This window comes from Silene latifolia, chromosome 7, assembly GCF_048544455.1.
Source record: "Silene latifolia isolate original U9 population chromosome 7, ASM4854445v1, whole genome shotgun sequence".
NCBI lineage: Eukaryota > Viridiplantae > Streptophyta > Magnoliopsida > Caryophyllales > Caryophyllaceae > Silene > Silene latifolia.
In genome coordinates this window covers 39137868-39152395 of record NC_133532.1, presented here as the reverse complement: position 1 = coordinate 39152395, position 14528 = coordinate 39137868, and the positions used below count along the sequence as shown (strand labels likewise).

Here is a 14528-nt window from a genome sequence, read left to right as displayed (position 1 = left end):
GATCGAGTGGCCCCCTACTCGATCGAGTACCCTAGCTACTCGATCGAGTAGCCTCTACTCTATCGAGTACCACTCTCAATACGCACCCCCAAGATGGTTTTGGCATACTTCCCTAAGGTTACTCCCGCTCCCAAGGACAGTCAACGCTGGTCAAAGGATCCCTAAAAGGGCGGGTATTACACCCTTCTTTTCTTATTTAACTCCTATTGTTCCATTCGTTTTTGTTTGAATGTTTTAATAACTTATGTTTTTTTGGAATGTAGGTAGTCAGGACCCAAATCAGATTGATCAAATACAACAGTTTTATGACTGTCGTTACATTTCACCATGTGAAGCTGTGTGGAGGATTTTTGCCTTTGACATTCACTACAGGACACCGCCTGTTTTACGGCTGGATTACCATCTCCCCAATGAGCAAAATGTTATTTTCCATGATGATGACCCAATTGATGAAGTTGTCGAAAGATCTGCCGGATCCAGGACAAAATTCACTACATGGTTGGAATATAACAAAAACCATTCCGATGGTAGAGATTTGACATACTGTGAGTTCCCAAATAAATATGTCTGGAATAAAGACACAAAGGCCTGGACTAAAAGAAAAAAGGGCTTTACTCTCGGCCGAATGTATCATACGTCTCCAAATGGTGGTGAGAGATTTTATTTGAGAACCCTACTGAACTTTGTTAAAGGACCAAAATCATATGAAGAGATTCGAACTGTAAATGAAATACCTCTTCCAACTTTCAAAGAAGCTTGCTATGCTTTAGGCTTACTTGGTGATGATAGAGAGTATATCGATGCCATTAAAGAAGCGAGTGAATGGGGATCTGGATATTACCTTAGGAATCTGTTTTCTACCCTTCTGTTGGCAAACAACTTAGTCAAGCCAGAATTAGTGTGGGAGGAGACTTGGCCACTATTATCAGATGATATCCTATACCGCAGGAAAAGAGAACTACGTAATTTAGGTACTTTCTTAATTGTTTAAAACTCTTAAACTAATACCTTCATTATCGTTTTATTTTTTGCCTTTCCTTTTTACTGAACTTTAAATTTTCCATGTTTGCGTTTCCATAGATCTCCATCTGCCTGCCGAGCAATTGAAAAATTACGCGTTATCTGAGATTGAAGCTTTGTTGCAAAGAAATGGTAGTTCATTGCGTAAATTTGACGACATGCCATTCCCAGATTCTGACATTCATGCGATGAATTCGAATAGGCTATTGGAAGATGAATTATCCTATGACAAGGAAGCTTTGAAGAAGGAACATGAAGTACTCACTTCTTCCATGACTGATGAACAAAAAAGTGTTTATAGAAAAATAATGTGCTCTGTTCAAAGTGGTCAAGGTGGCGTATTTTTTGTTTATGGTTACGGTGGTACCGGTAAAACTTTTCTTTGGAGAACTTTGTGCACTGCAATAAGGTGTAAAGGTGATATCGTTATCACTGTTGCTTCAAGTGACATTGCCGCTATCCATCTTCCAGGTGGACGAACAGCCCACGCAAGACTTAGCATACCGATAAATGTAGACGAAAACTCCACCTGCCCTGGTATAAGACCAAGAACTGATTTGGCAGAGCTATTAATGAGGGCAAAGCTCATCATATGGGACGAGGCACCTATGGTTAATCGTTATTATATTGAAGCTCTTGATAGAAGTTTGAGAGATATCATGCGATTTTCATCAGAAGGAGATCCTGAGAAACCTTTTGGAGGGAAAGTAGTTGTGTTTGGCGGTGATTTTCGACAGATTTTGCCAGTTGTACCTAAAGGAAGCATGCAAGATATTGTTGGTGCCGCTATCAGTTCCTCTCCTTTGTGGAGATATTGCAAGGTTAGAAAGTTTTTTCTTTATTTTGTGTGTTCTTTTGTACGTTTTAGAAGTCCATATTTTAAATTTAGTAATGAAATTTAGAACCTTTAATTTTTTCTTCTTTGTTTGTTTTTTTAGGTTCTAAAGCTCACGAAAAATATGAGACTTCAAGTTGGAAGTTCAGAGTCAGACATCAATAAAATCAGACAATTTTCGGAGTGGATTCTCGAGGTTGGAGATGGACTAGCAGGTGGCCCAAATGATGGTGTAGCTAGCTTTCAATTGCCCGAAGATATTCTTCTTCATCCTGGTCCAAATCCAATAGCTACCATTGTAGAGAGCACTTATCCATCTTTAAAAGAACACTTAGGTGGCCCTCAATACTTCACGGAAAGGGCTGCCCTTGCTCCTACTCACGATATCGTGGAGTTGGTAAACGAGTTTGTATTGGATCAAATTGATAGGGAAGAGAAAGAATACCTAAGCTCGGATGAAATAAGTAAAGAAGAGACAAACGGTGGGGTTCGGGAACTCTATTCCACTGAGTTTCTAAACACTATTAGATGCTCTGGTCTCCCAAATCACAACCTAAAGCTTAAAGTTGGAGCTATAGTCATGCTTCTTAGAAACATTGACCAAGCAAATGATTTGTGCAATGGCACCCGACTAGAGGTAACTCATTTAGGAAAACGAGTTATAGGTGCAACTGTTATTTCTGGAAGTCATATTGGCAGTAAAGTGTATATTCCCCGCATCACCTTGACCCCTTCAGACACCACTAGATTCCCAATTAAGTTTGAAAGGAGACAATTTCCTTTGGCAGTTTTCTTTGCAATGACTATTAACAAGAACCAAGGGCAATCTCTATCCCGTGTTGGTTTTTATCTTCCTAGACCAGTCTTTACCCATGGACAGTTATACGTTGCTCTCTCGCGGGTTACAAGTAAGAAAGGTCTGAAAGTCCTTATTTTAGATGAAGACAAAGGCATGACTTCTTCAACAACTAATGTTGTTTACAAGGAGATTTTCGAGAAATTATGAGATTGTCTGAGACTATCCTAATATCATATTTTACTCTATTGTAGATTGTATTTGAATTTCTTCTAATTTCTTAATGTTTGACGTTTGTTATCTTTTACTCTTTTCAAAATGGCTATCCTTTTTCAAAATTAAGTTGGTGATGCATATGAACTCTCTACAAAACTTTTACATTTCATGAGAATTAAGAAAATAAACATTTTTAAACAAATGCAAGAACCTATGTATTTTTAACATTTATAAATTAATGCACTATTTAATTGTCAATTTATAACATTCACAATTAAGGAATTCTAAACATAAACTTTAAATTTTACGAGGCTAATTTTTAAGAAACTAAACATTTTTAAGTTGATGCAAGATTAAGAATTAAGAAAATTTTGTCCTAGATTTTTAAGTTGATGCAAGATTAAGATTTAAGAAAATTCTAAACATCTGTAATTAACGTATAATTAATAGTATGAAAAAAAACTATCGATTTTTTGTCAGATAACAATATAAATTTCCAACAACAAAAGTTTGTGAATTTAGCGAAATAGATGTAAAGGAAACTTATCTTTTATCATATAAGGATGGCTACAAAATCTTCAAAGATAACTGCTTCAACACCTTTCGACTTGGAGTCTCATTCGTTACTTAACATCATCGCCTCAAATTATTCACAGAAAGAAAAAAAATTAGTCAACCTGTACAATTACTTAACATATTCTCAATCATAAGTGTAAATCAAAGTTTAACGTGCTACAATTCTTACATATTTTCACATAACCGAATTGAATTCGGCAGATTGACATTATCAAATTTCCTTCTAAATAACTTAAAACCCATACAAACTTGAATGTTTATGTTAATTCTACCTTAGAAAGCTTAACAGATACTCATCTAGCACAAATTATCATGTAGAATTGATGTACAACATATAACAACCTTATCGATATATTGCTATTTGAGTACGAAGTATTCAGTTATAAATCCATTACATACCTTATACAATGTTACATAACCTCCTCGAATAAATCTCATATCATATCTTCACTCAAATTAAACAAACCCCATCCAAATATCCAATTATCCAACACTAGAGAAAAAGAAAGGAATAAAACCCTAATTTAATCAATCCATTAATCAAATCTTAATGGGATAAGTGACACCGGTAGAATAAAGTTTTAGAATAGGAGACAAAAGACAAGTATAATATTATTCTAAACAGAGCTTTTACAGGGACAAAGCAACAAATAGACACATTTGCATTGGAGGTGATACAAACTACATGTCCGAAAGTAATACTTACTTCAATAAATCTAGCTGTCTCAATATAGCATGATGAGCATTTTTGGTTCTGCAATGAAGATATCAGGGATGTCAGATTCCATAAGGTTGAGTCTGGCCTGGGGACGATATGATTGACAGTAAATGTTCATGTTTACAAAGGAATCTCAAATAAACTCACAGAATGTATGTGCAGGGTACAAATATTACATGTTGAAAGCCTTGCCCTATAAACGCGGAAAGGAAGGATAATAACCTGCAAAAAACAGAAGCCCCAATTTTCAATTCATTTGATTTTGATTATGCGGAGAAGGCAAAGCATTAAGTAAGTTCGTCCTAAGTTACGACTTGGACGATATGATTTTGATTATGCATACTTCCTATTTCTCTTTAATCCCCTGCAAAATCATCCCTCCTTAATGCCAAAATTAACATTCATTGGTCAAATAATCAAGTTTCCAGTCCTACATACATCTAGAAATCCACAATTTCGATCACAATTTTGGAAACATAATGGCATCGCTCTAGATGTTCAGAGAGGGATACACGGACTGCGTCGTCCCCATTTCCCATGATAAAGTTTCAACTAGAAACGAACCGAAGCTTTGTTTGAGTAAACAACAGGCCTTAAACAAAAACCTGCAACTCACCTTATCAACACTGTCTTCTTTCACTCTCTCAGCTTCACTCTGCCACGAAAAAGCATTTACAGTTCGATTCTAAATTTCTTCCCTCTTTAAGTGCATCAAATGGTAACATGCAATCATAAAAAAATGTAAATCACAAATTGTCATTATAACAGTAATTAGAAAAAGGAAAAAATTCGAAAAAATTGACTTAATGATCACCTTTTCATTGCATGTACCCAATCTTCAGTTTTTCGAACCAATCTCCGGAAAAATCTCCTTCATCTTCAATTTTTTGCTACGAATCTACCAATTTTCGCAATTTTGATCTGAAAATTGCTTTTCTGTTAATTGAAATTTGTATTGAAATCATCGACCGAAAAGAACGAGGACGAAATGAAGAGAGAAGAAGGGAAATGGAAGAACGAAATGACGGTGATGAGATGAAATGGCGTGAAATGGAGATGAAATGTGGATGAAATGGCGTGATTTGGTGAGGGAGATATGAGGAGAGAGGTAGATAAGATAAGGTTGGTTCATTTTTTTTTTAAGTAAATTTAAATTAACTATACCTACTTTACGCAACAATTTGATCTACCCGATTTTCAATCTTTTCATTTTGTGAAAAATTCAGTTTTATTAATTTTACTTACGTCAATAATTTTTCATATCCTAAATATTTCAGTTCTAACTTATATAATTTTCTTACTTAAATCTTCGTTAAACGTTTCATGTTTACTATAGAATTACGGGTATTCCCCTATTCACATTTTCATTTTTTTTACCTTATTCTTTATTGTCAACAATATTTTAAAATTGTCCTTATATATATTTATCGATTTTTATTTTTATTTATAAAAATCTGTACATTTTCATAAAATTACATAATTGATTATCTAACAATTATAATATAACGTCTCCTTTAAAAAAAAAGTATACAACCCCGTGAATTTTCACGGGTGTTACACTAGTTTAGGATTAAAATACTATTATTAATATTAAAATGTTTAAAAAAAATCGTTAATTTGAGTCCATAAAGAACTTGTCTTATGATAAACATTAGAATTAGAACAATACTTAAACTCTCAAACATCTAAGAGGTTTTGTTTTTTTTTATTTTACTCTCGGTCAAATTCTTGCTGTCAATTTTTATCCACTTTTTTTATTTAAATTTTTAATAATTGACCCGACTTGTTTGAGAGTACTAAGCTCAAATAAATGAAAAACCAAGATATATATATATATATATATATATATATATATATATATATATATATATATATATATATATATATATATATATATATATATATATATATATAAATAGGATCATATGAGTTTGGTTTTTTTGGTGAGTTACCCCTCTGAATTTGGACCATTGATCTAATTTAAGATGGATGACTGAGATTAAATCTTACATCTTGTATATAAAGATGACATATAGGTGTTTCACTTCTTTTTTTCCCCTTTTTCCAGCCATTCTCTCTCTCTCTCTCTCTCTCTCTCTCTCTCTCTCTCTCTCTCTCTCTCTCTCTCTCTCTCTCTCTCTCTCTCTCTCTCTCTCTTCACAATCTCCCTCTATTATTCATCTTTTACTGCATATGTTCGTGCATGCTCTACTTCGTGCTCCTTCTTCATTCTCAGTAACTCTACTTCATCTTCAATTTCGCTTAATCCTTCTTCATCTTCTTGTTCTTTTTTCCAGATTCGTTCTCAGTAATCCTCCTTCATCTTTTTTTTTTCTTTTTTTTTTCGTTGAATGTCTTTAATTTCGCTTTCATCTTCTTGTTCTTTGTTTGAATTTAATGATTTTTGTGGGTGTAATCTTCAATTTATTCCGTTATGTTCATTATGTTGTTCAATTTCTTGTGTTGTGTTGTTAATTGACATTTTATATCGTTTTCGCATAATTTTAGGGTTTTGTAATTGTATTTTGTGTTTTTGTGGATTTTTGATTTTGATGTTGTTCTTTTCTGGTTTCTTGGGTGATGTCGTTGTGCTTCAATAGTGAAGATGATTTGTTTTTTTTGTTTGTGGTATCTAGGTTGCTAACAATGCTGCGTCTTAATGTAGTTGCGTTTTTTTTAGTACATTATTATTTCTCTGAAATATTCAGTTATTGTATTGTGTTGTTGCAGTTATTTCAATGTATTAGTTGGATTATTGTATTTCATTTTGCTTAGTAACTTCATCCTGACAAAATATGCTTCTATTTATCTAATATATCCAATTATTTTATAGTGTTTTTATGATTATTTCAATACTTATGGGTGATTATTGTATTTGAGTTGCATAGTTATTTTCAACTTACGTCTTCTTTGTTTTCATTTCTTTCAGCGAGCATCGCTTTATCCTGGTTCAACCCTCATCAATAGGCTAGACATGGTTCTCATTGGGAAGAAAGGTGAAAACACGAGCAAGACAACTTCTTCTTAATGATTAACTCCAAGGATAAAGTCCGAGACAAAGTACACGATGAGTTCAATCACGGTTATTGTAAAGTTCAATCACGGTTATTGTAAAGTTCAATCATGATTATTGTAATAATCATTGTAGTATTTCAATAGTTCAATCATGGTTATTGTAAAGTTCAATCACGGTTATTGTAATAATTTAAGGCAATTATTATATGACTCTAATGTAATTACTCTATTTTTATGTTGTAACAAGTGTTGCTTCAAAATTAAGATTTCAATTCATCTTCATCCTCTTTTTAACATCCAACTCCTTAGCTTATTCATCTTTCTCGCCTTTTTCTTCTAAAGCACGCTCAACAAATCGGAAAAGAGTTATCTTAGCTTGGTTATTGTATGAACCAATCTCAATCATTTCACTGAAGAAAAGCAATTATTCTATTAAAATGGCCTGTTATTCAATTAAATAAGATGGAAACTAACAAAAGATAGGAAGTACACAATAGTTCACTCATGATTATTGTAAAGTTGAATCACGACTATTGTAATAATTTAAGACAATTATTATACGACTCTAATGCAATGACTTTATTTTATGTTGTAAATCTGTATTGCTTCTGTCAAATTCAGATTCTACTTCATCTTCATCCTATTTATCTTCCTCGCCTTCTTCTAAAGCACGCTCAATAAATCGAGAAGGGGGTTTATTAGCTTGGTTATTGTATTAACCAATCTTAATCTTTTCATTGAAGAAAATCAATTATTCTATTGAAAATGGTCAGTTACTCAATTAAACAAGATGAAAACAAACAAAAGATAGAAAGTTGACTATATTTGAGTTTCAGCTCAATACAATAACATGAGTTCTTCATTACAATAATTGGCTTTCTACATTACAATAACTATCAATACCAGAGAACATTGTTCTCAGTAAACAACTGACTTAACTATAAAATAACTATGCTTCTATATTACAATAACTAAGTTTCTACATTAAAATAACTATATGTACCAGAGAACATCATTTACACTAAACATGTTATTTTATTACAGTAACGTAATTATTCTATCCTACAACACCAGTTATTCTATTACACGTATTCAATTATTCCATTAAGCATCAACTATCCCTGTTCAACGTCATTCCACCTGCAAATCACTTGCAGGTCGCAGCAAAGGGAAACCGTCTCAAGAAAATCAATTATTCTATTGAAAATAACCGGTTTTTCAATTAAACAAGATGAAACAAACAAAAGATAGAAAGTTGGCTATATTTGAGTTACAGCTCAATACAATAACATGAATTATTCATTACAATAACTGAGTTTATACATTAGAATAACTATCAATACCAGAGACCATTATTCTCAGTAAACAACTGAGTTATTATAAAATAACTACGTTTCTTCATTACAATAACCGAGTTTCTACATTAAAATAACTCTACATACCAGAGAACCTTATTCTCAGTAAACAAGTTATTTTATTACAGTAACGTAATTATTCTATCATACAAAATCAGTTATTCTATTACACGACTTCAATTATTCCATTAAGCATCAATTGTTCGTGTTCAACGTCATTCCACCTGAAAATCACCCAAAAAATATACAATTAATCGAAATACTAATGTTATTAATCATGGAAAAAAGACATAAATCATAAGAATTTGTTATTTAATTCAAATACTGCAGTGATTCGAGTATTCAATAAGAAATCGTAAGAAATATTCATACCTTTGTTGTGATTTGAAGAGTTAGGGTTTTCCGAAATTTGAGTATTAAGAAAAAACTGAGAGTTTCAATTGAAGTAAACGAAATTGCTAATGAATTTTGTGTAAAATTTCTGGAATTTACAAAAAAAAGTGATGAAACGATGACTTTGTTGATCGATTTTGGAGAAATTTTTGTGTGATTTTTTTATCATAACAGTGTAGCAACAATTTTGGTAATAAAGGAGAGAGAGAGAGAGAGAGAGAGAGGAGAGAAAGAGACAAGAGTTTAGTTTTTTTTTGTGCGTATGATTGTGATTTGTGAGCAATTGCTTTTGTTAGGTCAATTCTATATATACATAGGGGTAACTCACGAAAAGTGGCAAACTCACCGGATCTTGCCTCTCTCTCTCTCTCTCTCTCTCTCTCTATATATATATATATATATATATATATATATATATATATATATATATATATATATATATATATATATATATATAGAGAGAGAGAGAGAGAGAGAGAGAGAGAGAGAGAGAGAGATTGAATCATGTGAGGCACCCTTCTTAGGGTGAGGCGGCTGGACACCTTCTAAACCGTCAGATTAAAAAACTACAGATGCCTCAGATGATGACATGTGTCCCCATAAAAAACCCCAACTAAAACACATTTCCGTCTTCAATTTCGTTCAACGCACTCACATCTCTTCACTTTCTCTCTTCACCTATTATTCTTCAACTCAAATTCGACGTTCACTTCGAATTCAATCACCATTTTATCACCCTGATTTTCATCGTCCACACCATAATCATGCTGCAATTCACCATGTTTCTTCGATCTTCACGTTTTGATCTTGACTCTTATTATGTGTTCATCATCAATCTCGGAGTAAGTATTATTCTCATTTCTCGCTGTTATTCTTTTTTTTGTTTTTAATTTTCATTTATTTGAATGTTAAACTTGTAATCGCCATATCATGTGATTTTTGTCAATTATTTGATAATATACTTGCTCTTTTATTGTTCAGATTTTATTATTGTTAGTAATTTCCGGTTTTCTAGGTTTTACTATTGAATTTGTTCATCTTACACAACTATTATTTTGTTTATGTATTATTCTGGTGAAATTATTTGATTAATTGATTAGTTAATTGATCGATTGTGTGAAATTTAAGTATTTAGATATTTGATGATGATTATGATGAAAATGAGCTCGTGATTAGTTGCCGTAGAATAGGTATAATTCCGGTATTCTGGCGAACTAATTGAAGGAACAATGAGAAATGTGATTGAAATTAGGAGAGTTGATATGAATTCCATGATTTTTGGAACATTTAGAACCCAGATTTCTGTTGACTAATTAGGGAACTTATGTACTCCGTACTGTAGTACTATTGTTTAGTCAGTTGTACAGGCTGGGAATATGAATAGTTGGATGCACGACATAGGAACTACTCCCAAGGACGTGAGTCTCTACGTCTCCGCCTCTCAGGCCTTTTGCTGTTTTCTTTTTAATTCTAAATTTGGTTTAATATTAAGTTGGAAAAATTTTCACACCCAATATTGCAGTACTCGTAGTTTCGAATTGGACGATGTTTAAGACTACCTGAAGTCTCACCTAGCCAATACCGAGTAACATCTACAACTCTACAAGCGAAAAAAAATACGGTCTGATGGAGTAAGTCTCCAGTAAACAATCCAATATGAGAGTCTGTCATTTTAAGTCACAGAAAACTTGGCCAAGCAGGTGGATCATGAATACAAGGATGGATATGTAAGGACCCACCTGCCATGGCCCATATTCTGGCAAATTATGCCTACTGATGAGCTTCGATCTGGTGGGCTCCTGAAGCAGAATCTGACCTCTCGTGTTGGACCGACAATATTGCTTCAAGTACCTGAACTCGACTAAATCTTGACAAAGGAAGATCAGGATGGATATTTCTTCATCAATGATATTAGAGTTGGGGACTATAACCTTTTACGCATGGGTTCCCGGATTCATAAGAGATTTTGTATCTGATACGCCTGTCTCTGTAACTTCTGGTCCTAATTCCCAACTCTTCCTCATTCAGGTTGTGAGACCGACATGGGTGATCACGTATACATGTCGTCTATTAGCTCAAAAGGTAGAGCAATGTGTTATTGCACATGGTGGGGGTTCGAGCCCCACATAGACGAACATATATAAAGCACTAGTTACACTTTGTAGTAACATTAGTTGTTCTATGTGGTAACAATAATTATCGAACAAAGTGATGCTAGCTAAGAATAACACTAGTTATTTGATAATGTAACATTGTTTCGTATATATAATAACATTGTTTATTTGATAAAGTAACACTTATGTTACATATATTGATAATAGAAGCTCATGTAGGAATTGAACCTACATCCTTTATGCAATTGCACAAATGCTCTACCAATTGAGCTAATGAGCTAGTTTAGTAGAAACCTAATATTCCACCAACACACTACAGTTGATGTAATGGCCACAATATAAGTTTATAAGTCACCACTTCACCCGAGTATTCGAGTCATATGTTTCTCATGTTATTCCAAAGAGCATGTAGTGTTATTCCAGTAACTTGTCATGTTATCACATAGAGTAACCGTGTTATTCTATTAACTTGTTACGTTATTCCATAGAGCCAAATAATATTCTGTGACACAAAAGCCAGGTATTATAACATAATATCCTATTATGATAACATAGTTATAGTTACGGATTATAAAGCGCGAAAAACCAATTCTATTGATCTGAAGACAAACTAGTTCCGTCGATGACCGTATAAGGCACATTATATGCATTTAAAATCTGAATAAGGTATGAGATTCACAAAATAAGGTCTGAGATTCACCAAATAAGGAAAAGAGTAAAAAAGGTGATTTTAAGACCAAGTTTCACAAAACAAGCTCTAAGATTCATCCGAACAAGATCCGAGATTCACAAAACAAAGTCCGAGATTCACCGAATAAAGAAAAGAGCAAAAAAGGTGATTTTAACCACTTATGATGACCAAGTTTCACAAAACAAGCCCTAAGATTCACTAAATAAAGTACGAGATTCACAAAATAAGGTCTGAGATTCACCAAATAAGGAAAAGAGCAAAAAACGTGATTTTAACCACTTATGATGACCAAGTTTCACAAAACAACCTCTAAGATTCACTGAACAAGGTCTGAGATTCACAAAACAAAGTCTGAGATTCACCTAATAAAGAAAAGAGCAAAATAGGTGATTTTAACCACTTATGATGATCAAGTTTCACAAAACAAGCCCTAAGATTCACTGAATAAGGTATGAGATTCACAAAATAAGGTCTGAGATTCACCAAATAAGGAAAAGAGCAAAAAAGGTGATTTTAACCACTTATGATGACCAAGTTTCACAAAACAAGCTCTCAGATTCATTGAATAAAGTCTGAGATTCACAAAATAAGGTCTGAGATTCACCAAATAAGGAAAAAAGCTAAAAAGTAACAGCAAAAAATTTTAACCACTTATGATGACCAAGTTTCACAAAATAAGGTTTAAAATTCACCAATTAAGGAAAAGAGCAAAAAACGTGATTTTAACCACTTATGATGACCAAGTTTCACAAAACAAGCTCTAAGATTCACTGAACAAGATCTGAGATTCACAAAACAAAGTCTGAGATTCACCGAATAAAGAAAAGAATAAAATAGGTGATTTTAACCACTTATGATGATCAAGTTTCACAAAACAAGCCTTAAGATTCACTGAATAAGGTATGAGATTCACAAAATAAGGTCTGAGATTCACCAAATAAGGAAAAGAGCAAAAAAGGTGATTTTAACCACTTATGATGACCAAGTTTCACAAAACAAGCTCTAAGATTCACTGAACAAGGTCTGAGATTCACAAAACAAAGTGTGAGATTCACCGAATAAAGAAAAGAGCAAAATAGGTGATTTTAACCACTTATGATGATCAAGTTTCCCAAAACAAGTCATAAGATTCACTGAATAAGGTATGAGATTCACAAAATAAGGTCTGAGATTCACCAAATAAGGAAAAGAGCAAAAAAAGTGATTTTAACCACTTATGATGACCAAGTTTCACAAAACAAGCTCTCAGATTCACTGAACAAGGTCTGAGATTCACAAAATAAGGTCTGAAATTCACCAAATAAGGAAAAAAGCTAAAATGTAACAGCAAAAAATTCGACAAGACCCTGGCTGGCTAATACTCCATCAACAGTAGTAGAATATGTTAAAAATCAGCTTCTAACAACAAATTTTGAGATCATATAGAACCCGAAATAGTTAATTAATCCGGCAGGAACCTTATAACCCTTTAGCCTCCTATGATATGAACAATCAATCAGCAAGCATTCTTTTCTAACTTTAAAACATGAAACAATACGAAAGTTAGGTTCAACAAACCTTCACATCTCACTTCAAATGAAACAATGCGGAAATTCACAAGTTACCATTCAAAATGCAACAATACATGAAGCAGAAAAAAAATCAAGGCTAGGTTGTGACTAGATGTGGGAAACTCACCAACCAGATAGGAGTCAAGTTCAGGTATGATTTAAGAATTGTTATCAAGACATTTGGAGTGATGGTCAATTCAGGACCAACAAAACTCAAGTCGGGTCCAGTCAATTAAGGTTGTGACTTGAGTCAGATTTAGATTTGCCCGACTAGGTTGCATCTTTCGGGTTGGAATGTGTTTTGTCAGGTCTCTGTGTATCTGTAAATTGGTAAGTCTCAAGTAAGACAATCTTATAATAATCTATAATGACTGTTTTACAGTGAATTACCATGACAAGAGAATGCTCCCCCATCTTCCAAACGACTTACCCCATAAACAACGTAATGCAAAACAGACGATAATATTCTCCACATAATTCACAAAGCCAAGGAGACAAACTCTCAAATTATACAGAGTATCAAAAAAGAATAGATAAGATCAATCAAGGAAATAAGTTACAAGAAAAGCTTTATCTACAATAGTTGATGCTTTATAAAATAGTTGATGCTTTATAAACAGCGGCTTTAGCTCGTGCAGCTGAGACTTCATTTCTTGCCAGATAGGAGTATAAATCAAAGACATAACCAAGTATAAATTAAGGCTACAAATTTTCACCAAATGAGATACATAAATCAATCAAATGCAAAAACAATCATGAGTCACACTATATGAAACAAAAGTAAATCTAGGCGACAAAATTGCCAAACGAAATACATAATGGATCAAAATGCAAAAAATTTCACAGGCTACAATACAGAATACCAAGAAAAGAAAATTGAAATAAGATATGCAATTAATCAAAACGCGGCAATTTACGAGTCACAATAAGTAGCAAAAACAATCGAGGCTACCAAAATTTGAACGTTTTATTTTCAAAATCGCTCAATTTGATCAAATTCGAACCTTATATCATCACTTATTAGTGAATTAATAAAAATATATGAATATATTCAATTTTTCATCAAAATCATGAAATTACCTTCAAATTAATCGAATGAAGTCTTCTGAAATTGATCAAATGTCGATATTATTGATGTAGCTTGTTGATCGGCAAATCGCTGCAATTGTAATCTACGAAGAATGGCTGCAATTGATTAGTTTATGGAGCAAATTTGGTATGATAGCTGCAATTTCATGAATCGATGTAG

General features: G+C 33.1%; 1 protein-coding gene across 1 annotated transcript; it reads left to right on the top strand.

The window, feature by feature from the left end:
- The first annotated feature begins 244 nt into the window (after positions 1 to 244).
- On the top strand, positions 245 to 2861 carry LOC141589978 (ATP-dependent DNA helicase RRM3-like). The gene is made up of 3 exons (XM_074410596.1): positions 245 to 971; positions 1081 to 1841; positions 1959 to 2861. The coding sequence occupies exons 1-3, from the start codon at positions 245 to 247 to the stop codon at positions 2859 to 2861; spliced, it is 2391 nt and encodes a 796-aa protein (XP_074266697.1).
- Positions 2862 to 14528: the final 11667 nt, after the last annotated feature.

Bases quoted from the DNA above. Each gene is read 5' to 3' on its own strand.
- LOC141589978 (XM_074410596.1), top strand. From the start codon at position 245: ATGTTTTTTTGGAATGTAGGTAGTCAGGACCCAAATCAGATTGATCAA. The intron at 972-1,080 runs GTACTTTCTTAA...GCGTTTCCATAG, and splicing joins AAGAGAACTACGTAATTTAG to ATCTCCATCTGCCTGCCGAG. The intron at 1,842-1,958 runs GTTAGAAAGTTT...TTGTTTTTTTAG, and splicing joins CTTTGTGGAGATATTGCAAG to GTTCTAAAGCTCACGAAAAA.